The sequence below is a fragment of the Melospiza melodia genome, chromosome 1, assembly GCF_035770615.1.
Source record: "Melospiza melodia melodia isolate bMelMel2 chromosome 1, bMelMel2.pri, whole genome shotgun sequence".
In the NCBI taxonomy this organism is placed as follows: Eukaryota; Metazoa; Chordata; class Aves; order Passeriformes; family Passerellidae; genus Melospiza; species Melospiza melodia.
This window is the reverse complement of record NC_086194.1, coordinates 94805669-94828947: the sequence shown is the minus strand read 5'-3', so window position 1 is coordinate 94828947 and position 23279 is coordinate 94805669. Positions and strand designations below refer to the sequence as shown.

The 23279-nt window shown below is 34.8% G+C and overlaps 1 protein-coding gene across 1 annotated transcript in view; it reads right to left on the bottom strand.

Moving 5' to 3' along the window:
- CDH9 (cadherin 9) overlaps nucleotides 1-23279 on the bottom strand; it is a 66635-nt gene that overhangs the window by 22662 nt on the left and 20694 nt on the right. The window contains exons 3-4 of the mRNA XM_063162372.1: nucleotides 2569-2688; nucleotides 287-454 (exon numbers count right to left, since the gene is read on the bottom strand). Of these exons, the coding sequence (XP_063018442.1) occupies nucleotides 287-454; nucleotides 2569-2688 (288 nt within the window). The remainder of the gene's footprint in view (nucleotides 1-286; nucleotides 455-2568; nucleotides 2689-23279) is intronic.

Here is a 23279-nt window from a genome sequence, read left to right as displayed (position 1 = left end):
AATTCCTCTGATGTCCCTGCAGTTGGCCTAAAATATTGTTACAGTTTATATTTCTGTAAGCAGAGTAAGAATGAGAAATTTATCACTCCAACAAAGAATTTGATGTTAAAAAAATGTAGACAGAGATTCCCATTTGCCTTGGAATGTTGTAAAATAAACAGACACAGCTGTGGGTAAGTACTACAAAAACAACAATTAAAAAAAACCCAAAAATTCCAGATGAACAAAGCAAACCAGCTGATTTTGAGGGGTTCTTGGGAAAACCAAACTATTAGATGATCCATACTCTGGGGGAAGCGAGGTGGATTGTCGTTGACGTCAGTCAGGGTGATGTTCACGGTGGTGGTCCCTGATAATCCTCCCATCTGGCCTCCCATGTCCTTTGCCTGGATAACCACTTGGTACTGCTCCCTGTTTTCTCTGCTCATGTCTGGTAAAGCAGTCTTGATTATGCCTTGAAGGAGTGAAAAAAAGGAGACAGAGAGGTGAAGGAGCAGCCCCATCCACTATAATCTCAGAGCTCTTAGAGGGGTTCATGTCAGATACAAGGTGCAGATGATAATCCATAGCAATCACAACAAGGTATACTGCAATAAACCTTTCAATCTATGGATGCTTTAATGTGATTTTAAGAAAATAGACAAAAAAATGTAACAGAAAATATTCATTGCTTTTGTTTTGCTAAATCAATTTGATTATTCTTTTAATGACAAAAAATATCAATATGTTCATTGAAATAATGAAATTTTGCAGTTTCTATCCTCAATTATTATTTACCATGTTGTGTAATCTTCAACCCTGGTGACATTTTGATATTATAGCACAAGGCTGAAGTCTAACATGCCCACGATTCATTATTCTAGGCTGTAATAGATCATTGATTTTTATGCTCAGTGATGTCCACTGTAAGTCAGGAGCTACAGCTAATAAAATAATTGGAGAAGAGTCTAAAATTAGTTTTGAAAATCTTTTTGGGGTGTCCAGTTTGAAGGATTTCATAAGTGTAATTTGAATGTCTCAGACAATTTTTCAGTACACAAAAAAATAAATGTCTTGGGTGAGAAAACCAAAAGTGGTGCTGTACACTGCTTCATTAAAGTTCCTTTTTGAAAACCAACCAAAGCTTTTTATTTTTATTTATAAGAGTAGTGGCTTTTAAAAGCTGGAGTGAGCAGAGCTTTCTTTTGTGAAGTGGGAAAATGTAAACATAGTGTCCTTTTCTGCTTGGAGGTTTCACAGCCCTTCCCTTTCTTTCTCAGAAGAAGGCTTTCATTATAGGCTCAGTTTGATATTACACACACAAAAAAAAGGCAATCCTGGAAAATTTACACTTCTAGCAAGTGAGGGAAATAAAGAAAAAAACCTTTGCAGCTTAGTGCTTATGACATTCATGTCTGAGCCAGGATTACCAGGTTCTGATTATCATACCTAGACTTACTAATACATGTAACATAAAACAGCAAATTGGATTAAAATAAGAAAATTAATCCCTGAACCAAAGATGAGAGGCTGGGTGTTTCCCTTACTGCCTGCCCGCCTAAACACCTTCTGCCATCCGCTATTGCCCATGTGGTGCTGGTCCTGTTTCCCTGCTCATGCCTGGTGATGATGTTTGAGTAGGGGATAGGAGAAAAGAGAAAAAAAAAGAGAGACGTTGAAAAAGGGGGGAAATTCAAACACTTTTATCCAATGCAAAATCTTTATGCTCCCTTTTAAAATTTTAGCCTTGTCATTATCGTTTGCATATTATGTCTTTGCTGTATTTAGAAAAAAACCCAAATTGTTGCAACAGAAAGTTAGCCATCATCTCAGCACTCTCAGTGGATCAGGAACTTCAGGGATTCTGGACAGGGTTGCACTTAAATTGTCAATTAGAAAACCAGAATAATTTTGATAACATGCAAGAAAAACTAATGCAATGACTATTGAGTCTTGAGTGCCTTAGGATCAGATATTTGGAATAAGAGTGTTCTGGTGACATCTTTCCTTTCTGAACCCTAATTTTGAGTTATAGATGCCCAAAATTCACACTTTTTTTTTTTTAGCTTGTGTTTGTCTCATTCAAATTCTTGCATAAGTGTGAAAAAGGCTTCAATTCATTCTTTTCAACTTAAAAGCATTAATGACACTTGCTTCAGTTCCTATAACTCTTGGAAGCATAATACAGCTTCAAAAAAACTTTACGTTAAAAATTAACTTATGAAAAATCAGTGGTCAGGGATCTATTCCAAACTTTTAGAAATACGTAATTGCCTGTGAGATTTTTTTTTTACCTTATAGTATGAAAATGTCCAGTTCCTATTTATGTTTTTTAAAGGTAAACAGATGAAATTCCCAGAAATTGGTGTAAAAATAGGCTTGTGACTAATTTTGACGAGTCTTTGGACCCTTTACAGTATATTACACCTTTTTTTTTTTTTTTTAACTTTTGGCCTTTACAGTTAGCAATCATCTTCTGAAAATCTTAGTTATACCAAGAAAAGAAATTTTTCTGCATTATTATTATTATTTTAAAAGAAAAAACCATACTTTTATTTTGATTCCAGTGAGACAGAATGGTTTTCTAACCTGTTTCTGGATCCACTGAGAAATACGGCTGTCCCTGGAGGATGCTGTACACCACTTTGGCACTGTTCCCATAGTTGGCATCATCAGCGTCTGTGGCTGTCACCTGAATAACAGATGTACCTAAATAGGTACCAAGAAAAGAATCAGCAGATTTTAGGAAGGCATTTACTTCTTGTAAACCATATACAGTTGTTGAAGTATTGAATTCAGTTAGAAATCAAACAGCATCCACTGGAGCAATCCAGAGCTATCCTACTCAAGAGAATAAATGAAACCCCATCTTCCTGGTGACTGCACCTAAAATCATTATCACTTAAGATTCATGCTTCAGTTTAACAAGATAAACATACAGGGACTGACAGGGACATCTTCGAAACCCAACACAGCATTAATTTTTTTGGTGATCAAACAGATATGAAGATTGTTCTCTGGCAATAATACAACCTCAGTTGAAGCTGTTTACTTAAAGGTTTGGTTTAATTAATACACCAACCTAAAGCAGATTTCCCCATACTCATTTTCTGCTCAGATGACAAATGTCAAGTGTCTGAATTTTGGCTCAATAGAACACTTTGTCTCATCCTAAACTGATTTTTGAGGTTCTATTAAAAAAAAAAAGATTTATTTTGCAGTAAGAAATTAAATTTGTGGGATTTTGTTTGCTTTCTTTCTCTCTTGGTCAAAGTTATTTGGCAAATATAGGACATTGAATGCTGCTGATGTTTTTTTGACATTCACTTATTTTATGTGACAATAGTTTACCCTTGTCCTGTGATCATAAAAAAGAAAATATAGGTTATATGGGATTATGAGTACTCTGAGCCAATACATTTGGTACAGTTTATGGTTTGGAAGCAAATGAAAGCTTCTGTAAAGCCTTTCTTATAAGATATAAAAGCACAAAGGTATCCTTCACAAGCTTTTGTTTTTTTCCTTAGCACTTATATGTCAGAATGCATTTTGCTCACACAGTCTAGAGCTGACAAATGTCTAGATAGATGCAAGCAGTCCAACAGCTAGAGGTGTAAAGGTGCTTGACTCCTTGCCAGGGGAGAAGGCTGACTGAGAAGAAGCTCTTTACCTTGGTTTTGGCCATTTTTTTTGGGGGGGGAGGGGTTGTTTGGTTTTTTTGGTTGCTGTTTTTTGTTTTGTTTCTTTTTTTGTCGTTGTTATCTCACTTTCTTTGCAAGGAAAAGTTCTAGTTCTAGCATTGTCAACTTAATTGATATCCCTATTCCTATTTTTCTATACCTTCAGTCTCTCTAGATCGAAGTTCCCTCAGATAACTTGCAGGCAAATGTCTGTCTTGACAATAAATTTAAAAGACCCTCATTTACGGGTGATTAATGACACAGTAGTGAATCATTTGTACTGGTGTTTTTAAGCATATTCCAGGGATTGGGAAAAGTAGAAATCCAGAGTTATCAAAACCAATTTGTGACAGTATGTTATTATCAGGTCCTGTTAGATGCAACTATTTTTTCATAGTACATAATACAGCTTTACAAATAATACTTTTACCTAGACAACAATTACCAATACTTCAGGTTATCTGAAGAGCATGTAAAGAGAGGATGAATACTTCTCTCTCTGCAACAAACCACCACAAAAAATGTTGTAAAAATGCTTTGTCACAAATCATCAGACTCTGAAGATTATTTTTGCCATCAGGTATCTGGATTACTTTTATGCCTGGTTAAACAGCTAGAGGTCATCTCTGTGCCAAGTTGAGCTGAAAAGGATATCCCAAAGAAGTGAATATTTAAGGAATTTTTAATCACTAGCAGTGCCCAGCAGAACTGCTCATCTGGACAAAAAAATTCAAGACAGTTCTTTGATAATCATAAAGTTCCATTAGTCCCATCTGTTTTCAGAAAAACAAGTTAAATTCTCTACCTCCTCAAGACAAACAGGGAAAGAGTCAATATCTCTTGCTAGCCTATAAAAAACCATTAATCAATAGAATAATCTGCTTATACTGTGTGACATTGTAGAATCTAGAAGTTAAACAGGGAAAGAGTAATTTATCTGTCTATCACCAAAAATCCAACCAAAATACCTTAATCAGAAAACATTTTTTTCTGCGGCCTCCTGATCTAGGCACTGTCATGGGACTGACACAGAAGTTTGAGAATGGTCTTAGCAACCAAATGCACATTGATGTTCTTTTTTTTTATTTTCCCAGTGTACTGTTTTGGTGAAGAGAAAAAGTGCTGAATTTGTTTTGAGTTAGTTTTTGTTTTTTTCTTTTTTAGAGCAGTTATTACGGGACTTAGGGCAGTCTTTGGGAGGCTTCTGTGTTTGTCTCATTGGAATGTCTGTCATTGTTTCCTGAGGCTCAAGTGCCATATAATTATGGTTGCTGAGGAGTGTACAGAAGATGTAACAATACAGAAACTTTCTGTGTGGTGAAAAGATAGTATTACAAATCTCCTTATTTCTATTAAAATAATTGTACAACTGTGAAAAATTATTAACAAGAGTACAGCCTCAAAAAAATCAATATCAGCAGGCAGTTAACTCTCTTTGCCAAATCTCTTTGTCTGCTGTGTCAAAAAGAAGGATGGTCACAAATGATAGACAGTACTTGTGCAACTTTCCTTCATGAGATAAGAAATTCTCTTCGCTTTTTGGATCAGAAATGACAGTGAAATAAAGGCAATTAAATAAAGGAACTAAATATTAGTTAGAAATAATTGGTAAAGAGGCAAAAATTTTTAATCAAAGAAAAGTAGGCTTTATCTTTGCCCCACTTGAATGATAGCCACAGTATGATCTGTTCATTTATTTATTTATTTATACTCCAGATTACCTCACAAGCAGCTTCTTACCACATTTGTCAGAGGAAATCAGCTTGATTTAAAGTACAAATAGGCTGTCTGGATGAATACAGCAGGAGTGAAGGAAACAAGTACAGTGTAGGAAGAACAGGGAGTGGGGGAAGTTATTTTTGTGTTTACCTTTGTTTCTCACCATCCAACTCTATTTTTAATGTGCAATAAATTCATTTTTCAAGTGAAGTCTGTTTTCAGCCTTGTGACAATTGATAAGAAATCACTCAATCTTTGCTTCAACTCATGAGTTTTCCATTTTCTCCTCTCTCCCAGTTCTGCTGAGAAGGGGAGTTAGAGAGCAGTTGGGTGGGCTTCTGGCAGACAGCCATGATCAAACGTGCCACAGAGCAAATTGGTGTGAAGAATGACACAGAAAATGTGAGAATAACTGCAATAACAGTCTAAGTAGTGATAACATTAATCTTCTGCAAAGCCAAGTCCACTTCAACCCAATCCAACCCAGCAAGTTTAATCCATTTTAGGATGGTAACTAAATCTCAGAGTTCTCAGGAGCAATCTCAAGAGCAATCGCAGAGTTCTTAAGAGCAATTATGAGCTATGCCCATAATTCATTTTCCTTTTCCTTTTCCTTTTCCTTTTTCTCTTTTTCTTTTTCTTTTCTCGTTCTTTTTCTTCTCTTTCTCTTTGTCTTGAGAATGGAAACTTAAGCACTTTGATAACATATACGTTGCATGATGTATGGTGTCCTAATGTAGGGGTAGCAAAATGCACAAGGTAAACTTTGAAGGTAACCTGAGAGAAGACAAATCTAAATCTGTGTAAGGAGTGCTTCTGCATGTGTTTGTGTATGCATAAAAATTCATGTAAGTGCATGTAAAAATGTAGAACCCATAAAGGAAAACTACTAGAGTTAGAAAGAGCATCCCTTCATATCTAAGAAGTGTCAGAATTGAGAGTCACTAACACAGATTACTAGAAATCATGCAGAGTGAGTCATACATTTGAAAAAAAAAACCCACAACATTTGAAATGAGAATGCTTTTATGAATTATATTTAAAATTCTCTCCATTCGTTTGTGTTTTTAAGTGCTTGAAAGAGTCCCTCTGGTATAATTAGGTCTCCCAGCATGATACTAGAGTCCACTGCAAAACTGAAGTAAACAGCTTGAGGACAATTGGTGGAAAAGAGGTCTTCCACTAGATGAGACAGGCACATATTTTGCTATCTTTTCATGTGAAGTCATGCTGTTCAACATGCAACTCTTGTTCCTACTTGGCTCCTTTTGCTGACACGAATTACAACCATTTCTGCCAGTCAGAAGGATATATCTACATCTACTGGAAAATTTTAGTTTTACTGATAACTTGTTCTGTAACCTTCATTTTAAACAGTGTTCTCCATCCTGGGAGAAGAAAATGAGCAGATTATGCTGTTAGTAATGTATGCTTCAAGATTCAACCATGAATGTTGGATAAAAATTGACAGTGATTTAAATATCATTCAGAATCAGGTCTTTTTTTTTTTAAGGGAATTCTGTGAGTTCAAAATGCATTTTGATTCTGACATTTTTTATAAAACTTGTATTTCAGAACAATTCAAACTTCTGATTTAAAGAAAAAAATAAGAAGACTTTGACTTTCTTCGGCCAGCCTAAAGTACTCAAAAAGTTGTTTGGAAACACAACAGTCTGAAAACGCTGAAACAGGATGTTTTTACATTATGACACAGCTTCGTTTCTATTTTATTTTTTTAAGTCTACTTCTGTCAAAACTGGCAATTACTGAAAAGTTCTGACTTTTACAGAGGAGTTTTGTCTGTGTATGTGCAGAAAGTCTGTTTAATTTTCAGAAATAGAAAACCAGCTGGGGTAAGTGGAGAGGCAGGAAGGGCTTTATCTCCCTAAAGGAGAAGCTCTTATGCTTGCTTCCTGCTTTCAAACACAATGGAAATCTGCAGTTTGTCAAGTTTATTTACAGAGGGAAGATTTTAAAAGAAGATTACTTTTACCAGCAAAAAAGATTTGGGCAAGCTCTGGAAAACCTCTGGAGGCAAAATTGGAAATTTTGTATATCTAGAAGCCTTAAAGAAGGTGAATGGACATGTAGTTTGCTTAGAAAACATCTGTCCAAGATTATGCAGATGTAGCCTGGAGATGACCCTGCTGAAAACATGAATGAAACTTTAAGTGAGCTACAGAAATTTTGAGGGGTTTTAAACCACTTTTGTCTTTGAGAGCAGGTTGGTCTCCCTGGAGAACAAGACAATGAACTGGACAAACAATGGCATAGGAGCTATGTGGCACTAACCCAAGTCTAAAAAGTTTAAGGAGTCATTGGGCTTGCCATCAAGTATCTCATTACCACATCAGCTTCTGACTACTTTCTGTGTGAAGGACAGGACTAAATAAGGTTGAGATACAACTCTTATATTTTCATTGAGAGAAAATCTACCTAAAAAGCTGAAAGAATAGTGAACCACAAAGTGAACTGTGCGCTTTTGCACATAATTACTATTTAGTGGGGCTTTCACTAGACTGGTCTTCCTTTTTTTTAGAAACAGCCAGAAGGTTGGTAGCATGAAAGATTTTATAGAACAAAGGAAAAGAACAAATAAAAGCAGAAAAGGAGTAAGTTTCAACAGGTAAATAGATACGTGATCCATAGCAGAACAAGAGTAAATAGGCATGACCAAGTAAAAAAAAAAAAAAGCCAATTTAAAACAAGTAAGCAACCTGAGGAGCTAGACCCAAAGAGCGTTAAAATGGAAAAGTAGAAAGGACTTTAATATGTAGTTCAGCCATATATATTGAGAAGAAATATTGTAAGAAGACAAAAGAGAGGAGGTAAAAGATGGCATAAAAGAGGACACTCAGTAAATAATTTCTGAATTACGTTTAACCAAGTTTAACAATTTTTAATAATCTATTGCACAGTTATGAGGTGAAGCTTAATTTAACTTGAAAATATGCTGTCTTCTTTTCATGTATCTTGTCTCACAAAGTTTTTGATAGAGAAATCAGTTGATATACTAGCTACTGTACATGGTTACTCTGCCCTTGTTTTTGATAAACAGTGACCTCCAACCCAGGAATCACAAATTTTGAACCACTGTGGTGTAGGTAAATAGTCACTGCAATTCCTGCTAATGTTACTAAAAGTAATTTGTGAGAGACTTAACAAAACCAAGCTATGCTGCCTTTCCCTCAGAACTACTTTTTCCTCTCCATTTCAGTACATAGCAGTAAAAGCATATAGACCAAACCACTCATTTCAGAAATACAAGATGCTGTTTTTGCACACCTTTACTTCCAAAACAGTACTTTATATTTTGTAAACAAAATGAGGAAACAATGCTCGTAATTCCTTGTGTGTGTTGCATTGGGATGGTTTGGGGTTTTTTTTATGGCATCCTTTTCTATAACAGAAAGAAACCCCCTTTTAGATTGTGTTATGAGAGCTTGCATTAGAGCAGGAACCAAGCACCAGTGATTGTCTCACCACACAGAGAGATGTAATGTGACTAAACTGCTCTGTCTATAATCTGCCTGCATTTGCTGGTGAATAAAATACATATACCGTTGCAACATAATGTCAGAAACTGAACTAGGAAAGAACGGCCAAAGCTGAACAAAGTCTCCAGCACTCACCCTCCTGCTGTTTGATGCCTTGATACAGTAACTTTAGTTTTCCTTTGGCAGTAATTGCAACTGTGAAGTGCATAAGATGCCCTGCATGAGAATTTGAAAAGCACTATGGATGAAATAACAAGTGGGAAGCAGTAAAAAGAATGAGGAATAATATGAAGGACTGGTGAGTGAACAACTCTGCGCAAGTTTATTATTTTGTGAAGCTCCTTTTTTCTCCTTCTCACCATAAAGTCAGTTCTGAAACAGTAATACTGATGCAATAAAATGGCAGAAATGAAACAGAGAAAAGAGTAGTCAGACTCTTTCAAGTGTCAACACAGATTAGCATTTACATTTCATTTTCTAATGGCTAAAGAGGTACAGCAAAAAAATTATCTGCCATCCTTAATAAATGACCTACATCTTAGAAATATTGATTTTGTTCAATACTCTGTCCATCATTACAATTAGAAAACACCTGTTTTAAGGCAGAACAATTGTCTATGTTTATAAATACACCAAATTCCAATTAAAATACCAAATCACAGAATTATCCTCAAAATTTCAATTCAAAATAATGATGAAGTTCACTGGTAATATGCTTCTGCGTCTGAAGCTGCTGTATGTACAGAGGGCTGATCCAACTAGAAGTAGTTGCTAATGAAACCGACATGTTGAAGGAGCCACAAGCAATGCTGTAATATGGCCACAGATCACCCTGATTACTCCTCATCTGCCCACAGGGAATGTGGAAATAAGCCACCTGTATGACCTGGCAGCTGCCCTCCATGGCAGGTCAATCACCACAGCTCCACAGCTTGTTTCCTTTTCAAAGATGAGAGCAGAAATTTTCACCCCATGCCCCATCTTAATTTCTGGAATACTCCAAATGAGAGAAACAACATTCTGCTGCTTTTATTATTAAACATAGGAAGAGTTCACCCTGTTGATCCTATTAAGAGAAGCAGTAGTTCATAAAGGCTGCAGCGCACTTACCTCGTGGTTAAAAATCCCTACTCCTAGCCAACAGTTTCAAAGAAGAGTTTAGTTTTATTTATAAGGTTTTAAGTAAGAACTTTAGAAATTGTTTGGAAGACCACAACTACTTTTGAGAAAAGAGAAAAGCAGAGAGCATCTTAAAGCTGTACTATATGAATTAAGGAAGCTAAGTATAGAAAGAAATAACATTTCTACGATTAAGTCATTATTCTATAAACTAAAAAAAGAAAGAAAAAAGCAAGCTTAAAAGAAACCGTTTTTAAAGTTTCAGTTCTGATGTACATGCCTGTACTGTTTTGTATATTGCAATGCAACACTAAAAGTTATGAGTTTTTTTGAGAAGGAACAAGTTAACTTTCTGTACTTATTCTTCATTTCCTGCTTTTTTGAGCTCCTCCTTTTTTGAATTTATATCTATAAATAAGAACTAGAATCTTACTCTCATTTGCACTTTCAAAATTAGTCCCTAATACAAATTAATGGTAACCTTTACAGAGTTTATATTTTTGCCAGATCTGCAAACAGGTGCATTTAAAAGCCACATGTGAATCTCTATTATGACCATGAGCAAGAACATAATTTTTATGATGACAGGCTGGCCTCATCTTTATGTTACTTGGTATCATTTTTGTCATCTATTGGAACTCCTTTATGGGTAGTGATAAAGTTTGTCTCTTTAAACATTAATACAGCTTTGGAAAGCAGCAATTTCCATAAAAATGCAGTCAATGAAGTATTATGGCAGCCCTAAATTTACATTTGTTTATAATAGGTGATTCATGAAAATCTCTAGCTTCTGTAATGTTTAGATACTCTGGATATTGTCTGTTAAAATAACAATAAATACCTGTAATTTTGAGGAGATATTGAGTCTAAAACAAAGCAAAATAATAAATTCCAGGATTATATAAATTATTTTCTTTTTAAAGGTACATTTTTTAGAGTACCATTTTCACACAAAATCAGAACACTTCTAGAGTGAGTGTGTATGCGTGTATATATAAGTAAACACAGTTTTAAGTAAATATATATATATATATATATATATATATATATATAAATCTATGTGAGTGTATTGGTGTAGGTATATGTCTAGAATATCAAGTAGGGCCAATCAAGAGATTTTGCTGTTATTGTCACTAGGCACTTCATTTACCTTCAAATTGTTCAAATGCTTTAAGTATAATGTGTCAAATGATTCAAAGGCAAAAGTGCTCTGCTAAAGACTGTTGAATTTTCACTATGTCTGCAAATCAATTGGAAATTCATTGGTGATTTAGTGCAAGACTCCTCTCACATGGAGTAAATAATCATGGGGACAATCTCATTTGCACATATCTCACAGATGGAGATGTTTCTATTTGAAGAAAATTAAAGGTGATGACTACAAGTTACTTGCTTGGGAAATAGGCCTAAAAATGCTTGAGACAACTTGAAAGTGCTTAGATGCTATGGTGATTAAGACTCAGTGAAAATAAATTTGACATCTTCATTTGAACAGTTTGTTTATTTTCCTCAGGTAGACACACCTTCCTGATAGCCAAGGTGTCTTTTAAAGGTGTAGTCATGAAGTCAGTAAGTATCAGTCTTCTGGACCATGAAATATAATATTATTTTTTAACCTTCCTCTCTCCTAAACCACACCTATGAACTAAAAAGGTGGCTACACTTTAGATGTGTGGTAATTTCTTTTCATGACTGTCACATATTTTGACTTTATGGGGAAATAAAGCTTTCAATTTTTTTTACTGTGTACATAGCCTAATATATCACAGGTTATTTATCATTAGTCTTGGAATAGAATGAAGTAACTGCTATTGAGCTGCCTTTCTGGCAGGAAGCGTTGATGGGAATTTGGAGTTTATTGGCAGTTAAATGTAAGATATTCACACATGTACATACTTTGGGAACATTAAGTTAGATTGCATTGCTCCGGATTGGTGCAGAGGGTTGTTTACTTTTAATCTCCAATTAGCTGTGAGTAATGTATTTTGAATATGAAGATATGGAAAACCTTTATGAGGAATAAAACAGATACTTGTACAGATCTTAATCATTCTTGATGTTAATTTTACAGGGTCACGCATCTATGAGGTTGTAGGAAAAAGCTGCTCTGGAAAGTGTTCTGAAGCATCTGATAAGGTAGCACAAAATTAAATAAATGTGAGCATCAGGATTTCTGGCACTGTGGAAACTTGCAGATGTACATTTTGCAAGATATTGAGAAAAATACATGAGGAATGCTGTAACCTATTTATTCTCATGCTTACTAAAATATGAGTAACAGCAGGAATAATATCAAGCACTTTTCAAATAAGCAGAAGTCAGACAAGAGAGTTCAGGATAAAACTTTTCTTACCTTCATTTTTTTGACTCTCTGAATTCTGTGTATGGTAGAGAAAATTTCCAAAATGACTATAGGATTGGTAGGAAGGAAAAATGCTGTTTTATAATAGAATTCAAGCTGAAGTATTAATTGAATGAAGAAAAGCACACCTGTAACTGTCATTCCTATAATTCATCTTCTGTGTTGCTATAAACTTCAAACAAATTATCATACCTATTTTAATGATTTAATTGAAAAAAATCAAATTTAAGTAATATATTAAAACATATGTATCTAGTGTGTGTATATATACATACATATATATATATATATTTATGTATTTGCATATATAGGCACATTTTAAGTGAGACATTTCCTTATTTAATAATATTGTATCCATTATGGACAGATATTGTATCATATCTATTAAGGTGAATAGTGGACTCCTTGGGGGTAGGTAATGTTCTTTCCCTTTGTTTTCTACTCTTAGGCTGCTGGAATTCTGCAGCTAAATAATTTTTAATTGAATTAGTACAAATCGTCCAGATTTACATGAGATAAAGCTTTAACTTCCCAGTAAACCTACTAAAACTGAGAATTAAGATAGAGTGAGATAGCTCACAAAAAAAGGTATGCAGGATAAATGAAGGTTTTGGAATCTAGGCTTTTGTTTTGTGAGAGATTTATCTGTTTGATAGGACTGCAATCTCTTTGGAAGACTGAAAATTATGCAAAACATCTTTATGTGTGTTCTCTCTGTGTGAAGATTAACTAATTTATATTAATTTGAAAAAAAAAGGGTTATACTTCGAACCCAAATATGATCTATTGTGTTTTATTTATATATTTTAGAGATTCCTAGAAGTTACACAGAAATCTGGTAGGGAAAAAAAAAACCCAAAACAGAGCAATGGAAATGGTTCTCTGTTTTAATTTCAAAATAGATGCTTGCAAGTGTTAGTGTGATTGAAAAAAAATCCTCAACTTTACACTCAGCTGCATAATAATAGCAACTAAGGTGTATCAGGCATTCAGAAAGCTGTAGTTTTTTATAAAAACCTGAAAATATTCTGCATTCAATAGATTAGATTAAGTAAGCATCCCAGATGGGGTTTAATTTAACAAACAATAATAATTAAAAAAAAATTAGACTTCTCAACGTAATTTGAAAAATCTCTTTTGTGGCTACATATGAAAGAAAATCAAACACATTTACCTTTTATGTAGTTAATTGCAATTCCTGACTTAGATCTGTGTAACCAGCCTTCCCATACAACTGCAAAAAACACTTGAGAAATCCCATTCCCAAAAACCATTTAAATGAAGAAAAGAGTTTTTTTCAGACTTTTCAGACACCTAAAGCAGTTTTCTCAGACACCTAAAAGTGCACATAAAGGAGCATAATTACATGGTTTCAGAAAAGAACTCTGTGCATTAGCTTGATATAAACAGTGACACTAATGTTAGCACTTTTAACACATAATCTGTCCAATACTAATCTGTTTAATTTAATGTCTGGCATATTTTAGTTGTAATGAAGGCTATAACACACATATGCCTCTGTTTGACATGTTCCTTCTGAAAAAGACACAGGGGTTCCTGATATTGGTGCTGTTAATTAGTGCCAGCTATTCCAGTCCTTATTACCAGCAGTTCACTTGCTGCAGGTTTCAATATGGTCCCATAAACGTGAGAAGGGTCTCACTGCAAGCCTTATTCTGTAGCATGTCTTGAAACAAGGAAAACTATTTGGTGGTTGGCAGCTTCACAGACCCATAGGGGAATAAATTAGGTTCCTGTAAACTGGCATTGTGCATAGGAATTCCATTTACTGTGGCTCTGAAAACAGGTTGTGCATAGTAACATGCTTATATCACAGGATGTATAGAAGGGTGCATCAAGAGGTTTACACACTGGCTGAGGCAACATGCTGGTTCAGAATGTAAGTGATAATTTTGGTTTTCAGATGGGAAGCCATGAAAGATGAAAGGATTTAACATGCAGTCAGAGGGACAGCACCTCTAATCAGGCAGAACATATCCCACTGCATTTCCCTGCAGTGCAAGCAAAAGTGCTGATATGAAGAATCCGGGAGCATTATGTTCACAGATTTTGGTGTTGTAGCTCAAATTCTAATGAAATAAAAGTAAGGAAAATGAATGCATCAAAAAGTACTTATTGTAGGTATGAGAGAAAAACTTTTAATGCTAGTTTCAAGCTCTGATTTAGAGATGCACAGGCCTCTGGTTTGAGGGAGGAAGGTGTTTAGTGTTTTTTGTCTTTTTTTTCATTTTGTTTTGCTTTCAATGTAAGCCGATAATGGGAAATAATACATTTGTTGCAATAATGTAGCCAGGCAGATAGTTTTGCAATGAGTCATTTCAAAGAGATAGAAAGGGGAAGCACATTTAACACAACCTGGATCTGAACATTCCATTTGGCAAGATGGCTGTCATTCCAAGGCTATTCCAATGGACATTTCAATGTCCATTGCTGCAGTAGCTGAATTTATTATGGCATATCTATGGAGTAGAGCTGTTCTGGTCTTCTATGAAGTAGAAGAAAATTGAGTTTCAATGAGTTTGTAGTCAGCTTAAAACTGCATCTCTAAAATTTAGACCAATTAGTTGATGAATCCTAAAGTCCCATATAGTGCTATAAAAGTCACCCATCCTTCTTACTAATTGCTGCATTTGAACTTCTGGCACCTACTTTCTTCCTACGAAAAATATTTTAGACCTGTGACAGGTCAGCAGGTGGAGGTCTAAGGGAGCTGAGAGGTCACAGACTGACAGTGAGTTGACAGCGGCTCAGTTCTCACAGGACAGAAATAGAAAAATTGTTTATACCTTCCTGTGTTAGCAGCAAACACTAGTTACTTTCCCTTGCTGACAGCACTTTTAAGAAACCCAAATTTCTTGTAGCACCAAGAGGCAGCTGTTACTCATAGCAGGTGATTCAATGGTTCTGGTTTTCCCAAAGTGCTGCCTCAGATTTGTGGTGTCTTAATAAGAAATCGAACTTGTCCCCATCTCAAAAGAAAAGAAAAAATAAGAAAGAAAGTGGGGAATCCTGTTTAGGATAGAAGAATTTAGTAGCTGAAGAAAAAAAGACATGTCAAGCAATTATTTAGCTGAAATTAGACATTGCTGGATGAAAGAGTCTCACCTGCTTTTACCTGCTATATTTTGCGTATTCCTGATACTTCCCTAACACTAGCTCTAGCATCTAACTTCATGCTATCTGAAGCAGGGAACAGAAGTAGTAGAAAGGGAATATTGATCTTGAAAAATTCATCTTTATGATGATTTATCTCCTTAAACTTTCTTCTTCTGGGTTCAGAGGACAGTGGCAAAAACACAAGACATCATACCTGGGAGAGAACAGAGAGACCAAAAAGGAGAAAAAGAATGCCACTCATTTTTCTGTAGCTTGAGAACTTATCTGCAATGTTAAAATGTTCTGTAAACTTTAAATTTGTGAATTATTTGAAATCTTCACAATGTTACAGGTGTTTTATATCTGGGCTTCTGTAAAGCCTTTGACATGGTCCCCCACAACAATTTTTTTTCCAAATTGCAGAGAGAGGGATTTGATAGGTGAACTGTTAGGTCTGTAATGAATTGGTTGGACAGATGCATCCAGTGTGTAGTTGTCAATGCCTCAGTGCTACAATGGACATCAGTTACAAGCAGTGTCTCACTGGAGTTTCTACTGGGACCAGTGTCATTTAGTGTCTTAATTAATGACATAGGCCAAGGACTTGAGGGTAACCTCAGCAAACTTGTAGGTGACTCCAAGTGAGTAATGTGATTGACTCATCTGAAGGACAGGATGCCATCCAGAGGGATCTGGACAAGCTTGAGAACTGTGACCACAGGAATCTCATGAGGATTAACAACACTAAGTACAAGGGGCTGCACCTGGATCAGGGCAATGCCCCGCATCAACACAGGCTGAGGCATGAACAGATTGAGCAGCCCTGCTGAGAGGGACTTGAGGGTGCTTGTGGACAAGAGACTGGACATGACCCAGCAATGTACATTCACAGACAGCCAAACATGTTCTGGTCTGCATCAAAAGCAGGGTGAGAGACCATCTGTAATGGTGCATGGGGATTTCTGGAATCCCCAGCACAGGAACAACATTGACCGGTTGGAGCAAGTCCAGAGCAGGCCATGAAAAAGATAAGAGCGATGGAGCCCATTTCCGCAGGGGAAAGGCTGGGAGAATTGGAATTGTTCAGCCTGGAGAAGAGAAGGCTTCAGGGCTACCTGATTGCAGACTTCCAGTGCCTGGAGGGACCCGGTAAGAAAGAGGGAGAGAGACTATTCACAAGTCTGTAGCGACAGGAAAAGGGGGAACTATTTTAAACTGAAAAAGGGTAGGTTTAGATCGCACATTAGGAAGAAATTCTTTAGTTTGAGGATGGTGAGGAGTTGAAACCAGATCCCCAGAGAAGTTACCTCATTCTTGGAAGTATTCAAGGCTGGATTGGATGGAGTCTGAGCAACCTGGTTTAGTGGAAGGTGTCCCTGCCCATGGCAGGGGCCTAGATACCTTTAGGGTCCCTTCAAACCCAAGCTGTTCTGTGATTCCATTATATACACAATACATACATATCAGTTTTAGATGTGATTACTTATATTGTATTTTAGGTGTTTATTTTATCTTCAGTCTGTAAGAAAGAAAAATTACAGTTTTAAATGGATATTTAAATTTTACAGAAATTATATACATTGATTGTGGAATGAACAACATACAGGAAAATCCTAACACCTCTGTAACATACAGCTTGAAATCAGTGGAGCTGTACAAGCTCAAAATGACCTGCTTACAGTACCAGAGTTTTAATAGGTTCCTTGCAGACATCCTTTTTGCTAGGAAGATGCTGTCCATATTATATCCGTAGATAAATGTGTAGACAATGAAGAGAAGAATTTAATAATGATCTAAATAAGACTCTTTTGGTGTTCTAGTGGTTTTCTTTTGAATGTTAGAAATATGAAGATTTTGAGCATCCATTCATTTTACAATTCTGCCTCATGCCAAATACTTATAAATACTTCTATATATTTTCCTAATAAAAATACTATTCATGTCCTTAACAGACATGCCCAAAAATGAAAGAAAAAACCCAAATACTCCAAAATTCTTTGAAAATATTCTGGAAGGATTTATGATTTTGATTACTTAATAAAAAGAGGATTTTGACTTTTAACTTGATGGCTTAAGAAAATGTTGCTAGACATTGAAATCTTATTTTCTATATTTTTATTTATTTCATAGCAAATAAATTTTATTGCATGAAAATAAGAAAGAAAATAGGATAAAAATTCTGCATTTAAAAAAGATTCTGACATTTGAAATTCTTTAGTTATAGTGGCTAATGCAAAAAGAAATATTGAAAGTATTCTAGTTACAGAATTTCTGCTATCATGCTTAGTTTGACTAAAAGGAATTCTAATTCTATCTTGTAAAATATGAAGTTGTGGATGAAATATTTATTTGAAATATATCTTTCTCTTAAAGCTAACTCAATAATTCATTTTAAAATAGAGTGCACATAAACAATTAGAATTCTGAAGTTTTGCAAGTGAGCAAACTAGTTTTTTAAGCTTGTGTCAAAGTCAAAACAGTCATTCATAGCTTCTTTTTATAAACATCTGAAACTAGGGAAAATATGCAAAAGAGAAAATATAAATATTTCCTGCTGAAACTTGAAACATGAGAGCTGCTTCTCTTTAGTTGTTTTTACACATCTGTAGATTAATGGTTACTGACATAAGCAAATTCAAAAATAGAAAATGTGATGGTTACCACATTTGGTTCATTTTTTTCCTTTCCTCTTGGTTTTTTTTTAAACTTTTTTAACCATAAGTCCTACTTCTTCTTCTAAGAGCTTCCTATACAAAATAACAAACTGTTCTTGAGAAATACACTTGAGATTATGTGATGCTGAAAACATGGTGTAACTTAAAATAATATCAGAAGGGAGCACAGTCTTACTTAAATGAAGTAGTAGTCATGATGATTTTAGATTCCCAAGAGATGCTATAGAAATATTGAACAATGATAATGGAACTTTTAAGATAATCATTGTATTATTGGTGTTTCAGGATATACTAATGTACTCAAAGACAACAGCAGAGTAGTAAGAAGGGCAATGTTAATGCATATTACCCAGTGGGTTTTACGGCGTGTTCATCTCCCTTTTTATTCATGTGTATGTCTTTTACATATACATTTTATTTATATATTTTATTTAGAATAGCTGTTCAATACAAGAAATGTTTAGTCTTGCTACAATCATCTACACCTCAGTTGAAAATAGCTATATTTATATTTTGTACATAACATACTTCTAACAAACTCCACTGACTAGCTAAAGAAAAAAACTTGTATTCTGATTATTTTCAATAAAAATGATATAATGGAAAAATTGTATGCTCTAAATTTAACCATTTAAAATGTTCTATGCTGTGTAAAAATCCTCCTGTGTAGAAATCTTAAAATATTTTAGGTGTCTTTGAACTATGGGGTCTTTCAACTATAAATTTAGATAGTAGCATTTTAAAGAAATGACTGGTAAACTAAATTAGGCATTGTCCCTTTTCCTAATAGAATCAATGCAAAGATTTAAATTTGTTGTGAAATTCTCATCAGTGGCATGCTAAAGAAGCTTAATGAGATAAAACTGGTAAGCCTTACTCATTAAAATCAGCAAAGCAGGTACAGAGGGATGTAATAATATTGACCTGGGTGCCAAAAGGGATTAAATACATAGAACATCTCACTGTTAACTTCTGTTTTCAAAAAGTTCATAATAACTTTACTTATAGCCTGAGAAAAGTGGTTTACTCAGTGAGGTGTGGTGTTTCTTTTGATTGGCTTTTATTTAGGGATTTTAGCAATGTTTCGCTTGGAAAAATACTTGGAATGATCTTATGCTCATGTAAGCCTTGAAAATGAAAAGAGTAGATTTTAAGTGTGATTAAAGCTGTATTTTTCATTCTACATGAAGTGAAAATAAAAACAATATTCATGATGCATAATATATATTTAATTTTTCTGAAGTATTGGGGGATTTGGATAGGTAGTTCAGACTAGGTCATGCTTGAAATCCACCAATTCTTCATTGAGACCAAGGCTATACCATAGAACTTTGGTATTTTAACAGTGTAAAATTTTCAACCTCTTTTTAAAATTTTCTTCTTTTATTTTGTTTTGACTAACCTTTATGGGTCTTCCTAGCCTTTTTTTCTAATTTTTTGAAATTATATTTTATTTATTCAATTTACTAAATCTAACATGATTGACAGGATTCTTCCAGTCCACTCTAGTATTGTTCAAAAATATAGCTACAGCATTTATTATACTTGAGCACTTCAGTACAGCAGATGATTTTAATGAGAAATTCCATGTTATTGAGTTTTAGAATGTTTTAAACTAACTTTCTCATTCAACTTTTGAAGTCAATATCAGTTTAATATGATCATTTCCATAAAAATTTATCTAAAATGACTCTGCAGTCAGCTCACTTCAGTGGTTTTGATTACTCCCAGTACTAACTTTGCTACACAGCATTTTAGGTTTACCCATCACACTGTTGGATTGGATCCTATTTAGGCGTAGCAGGGCTAATTTATATATAACTTGATGACTGCACACACAAGTGCACAAATAAGCATTCATATTTCCCCAGGGCTTGACTAGGTTGTGCTGAAAATCCATGTTATGCTTTCACTCTTCTTACTATCAAACTAGTTAAACATGATGGCAGTTTGCTTATTGGTACTGAAAATCACACATTCTGTCAGAGGTGTTGACTTACCATTTTCCCTTGTGTGCTCTAGACATAGTTATTCCAAGAAACACTCAGTAACACACTGAGAGGTTCATAGTATAATTGCAATTTGAATAACAGATATATACACACAGCTGGAAACATTGCTAGAGATGATTCCTCTTCAATTTCTCAATCTCAGTGACATTTCCCAGGGCTTTCATAAATATCTGCTGTCATGTTTGTTGGACTTGGCAAACATAATAAATGTAATAGTTAAGGAAAAAAAATTGGTTTGAGACAGAAAATTGGGAAGAGATAAAAAGTTTAAAGAAACTGGGATTTTCCTGCAAATTTTTGACCTGCTTTTCATGAGTGTTTCTATTCCTTATAGTGTGTACAGTATAATCATATCATGATTTTCAGTCAGAAAACTTCACTGAATAGGTATGCAAGAATGCCTATATGCAGTCTAAAAATGTCCCTCATAATTTCCAATGTTTATGTAGGTAATGCAGAAATACTTTGACTTTTTCATTTCAGTTAGTCTTAATAAAAATTATCAGTCTCTTCTGCAGATTCTTTATTTTATTATATTATTCTTATTTTCATCCATTTGTTATAGAGGAAAATATAGAATTAAAAAGCATGTAATTTTTATTCTGGAATCTTCTGGTTTTTGAAATGCAATTTTGGGATTTTCTTTCTTTCTTTCTTTCTTTCTTTCTTTCTTTCTTTCTTTCTTTCTTTCTTTCTTTCTTTCTTTCTTTCTTTCTTTCTTTCTTTCTTTCTTTCTTTCTTTCTTTCTTTCTTTCTTTCTTTCTTTCTTTCTTTCTTTCTTTTCTCTTCATATTCACATTATATGTTCTCACTTTTTTGAGATGCATTACTTTCAAACCAGCAATAGCCCTAATATGTATTGCTCAATCAATAATTTTTCTTTTTTCTCTTGCTTCATGACAGGGCAGCCAGGAGGGCCAGCCACGTCAGGAGGGTGCATGAGGCACAGCATCTCCAGGGAAGGGAAGGGAAGGGAAGGGAAGGGAAGGGAAGGGAAGGGAAGGGAAGGGAAGGGAAGGGAAGGGAAGGGAAGGGAAGGGAAGGGAAGGGAAGGGAAGGGAAGGGAAGGGAAGGGAAGGGAAGGGAAGGGAAGGGAAGGGAAGGGAAGGGAAGGGAAGGGAAGGGAAAAGAAAGGAAAAGAAAGGAAAAGAAAAGAAAAGAAAAGAAAAGAAAAGAAAAGAAAAGAAAAGAAAAGAAAAGAAAAGAAAAGAAAAGAAAAGAAAAGAAAAGAAAAGAAAAGAAAAGAAAAGAAAAGAAAAGAAAAGAAAAGAAAAGAAAAGAAAAGAAAAGAAAAGAAAAGAAAAGAAAAAGAAGGTGTCTATTAGAGAGCATCCAAATGAGAGCAACAAAGATGGACAAGGGCTTTGAGGGAAGCTGTATGAGGAATGGCTGAACCCACTTGTTCTGCTCAGTCTGGACAAGAGGACACTGAGGGGACCCATTGCAGTTACAACTTCCTTGTGAGAGGAAGAGGAGGGCCAGACACTGATCTCTTCTCCGTGATTACCAGGGACAGGACCTGAGGGAATGGACTGAAGTTGTGTCAGGGGAGGTTTTGGTTCAATATTAGAAAAAGGTTTTTCACCCAGAGGGTGGTTGGGCACTGGAACAGCCTCCCCAGGGAAGTAGCCACAGCTCCAGCCTGATGAGGTCCAAAAGCATTTGGACAATGCTTTCAGGAGCAAGGTGTTCTTGAGGTGTCCTGCTCAGGGCCAGGAGTTGGACTTCAATGACACTTGAGATTCTCTCCCAGTTCAGGAAAGTCCGTGATACTGTGGTTCTATGACTTGTTTTACACAACACTCCAACCTCAAATTACACTTTAAATTCTACAGGAGAGAAGCAAGTAAAATGTTAGGGGCTACTACTTTAAAAACTTTAACTTTTAGGCTTTTAGTTAAGTTGATTTTTTTTTCAAAAAAAATTGTACAAAAGGGATTCCAAGTAGAAATATATATGTGTGTAGTCTTATTTACATCTGTATGTACATCCTGACTTGAATTAGCATTCCTATGACTGAAATTCAGAAATATAGAATATCTATTTCTAGAATGGACTGGTTTGGATTTGGGTTCTTATTCTATTCCGCTTTAAAAAAATACAAAACTATTTTATTCATTCAAATTCAAAAGCTAAAACATCCCATTCCTGTGTTTTTTATATTCCTAAATGCGAATTAAATGTCAACTAAGCAGAGGAAAGAGTAACCCAGATCCGTTATTTTGTCTTCATATTAGAACCTAAAGGACATTTTTTATGTTTATATTCTTTTTCTTAAGGAAATTATTTTTCAAAGTAAAACTCACCTTTTCTTGTGTCTTTTATGGACACTCTCCCAGCTTAAAGTAGATTTTGGTACTTATGCTGTCATCCTCTTCATCAAATATAAATATTTCATAGACTTAGTATTTCTCAGGCAGTGCCAAGGCACTGGATCATATTCACATCTCTTTTATTCATGCCTCTCCATTGACTTTAATAAAGTTGGACTAAGTGATAATATTAAACATGAACATCATTTTTTTCACCATCTATTCCCATAGAGTTCCCTTCTTACAAATATATTTCAAATTAAATATGACAGGTGATCTGCCAACATTTTTCTCTCAATGATTATCAGCAAAGTAAATTTTGTATGAAAAGGATTACCCTGTTTTCCATATATCTTTAAAAGAAGCATGCTTGGGCTCCTCACATTGCACATGGTAGTTTATTTGTTCCTTTCTCATGCTTATAAAATATTATTTTATTATTTTAAAATATTTTATAAGTACATTATAAATTATTTTATCCTATAAAATAAATAAAAATAGTATTTTATACTCATGTTTATAAAATAATTTCTAGTTCTCCTATACTTCTAGTGCTCTCAGAGATATTAGCTTCTGGGAATTATTTTGTGAAGGTGCATATTAATCACAAGATTATTTTATATTACTTTCACTTAACAATGCCATCACTCATGACTGATTTTGCAAACCATTACAGTAAATTGTGAAAAGTAAATAACTCTTGAAAAATTTTCTGTTGGTTGTTTCCCATAGCCCAGGGATTTTATGTTTACTTATCTTATGAGAGAAACTGTCTCTGCTGTAAAAAAGTGAAGCACTTAGGTAATC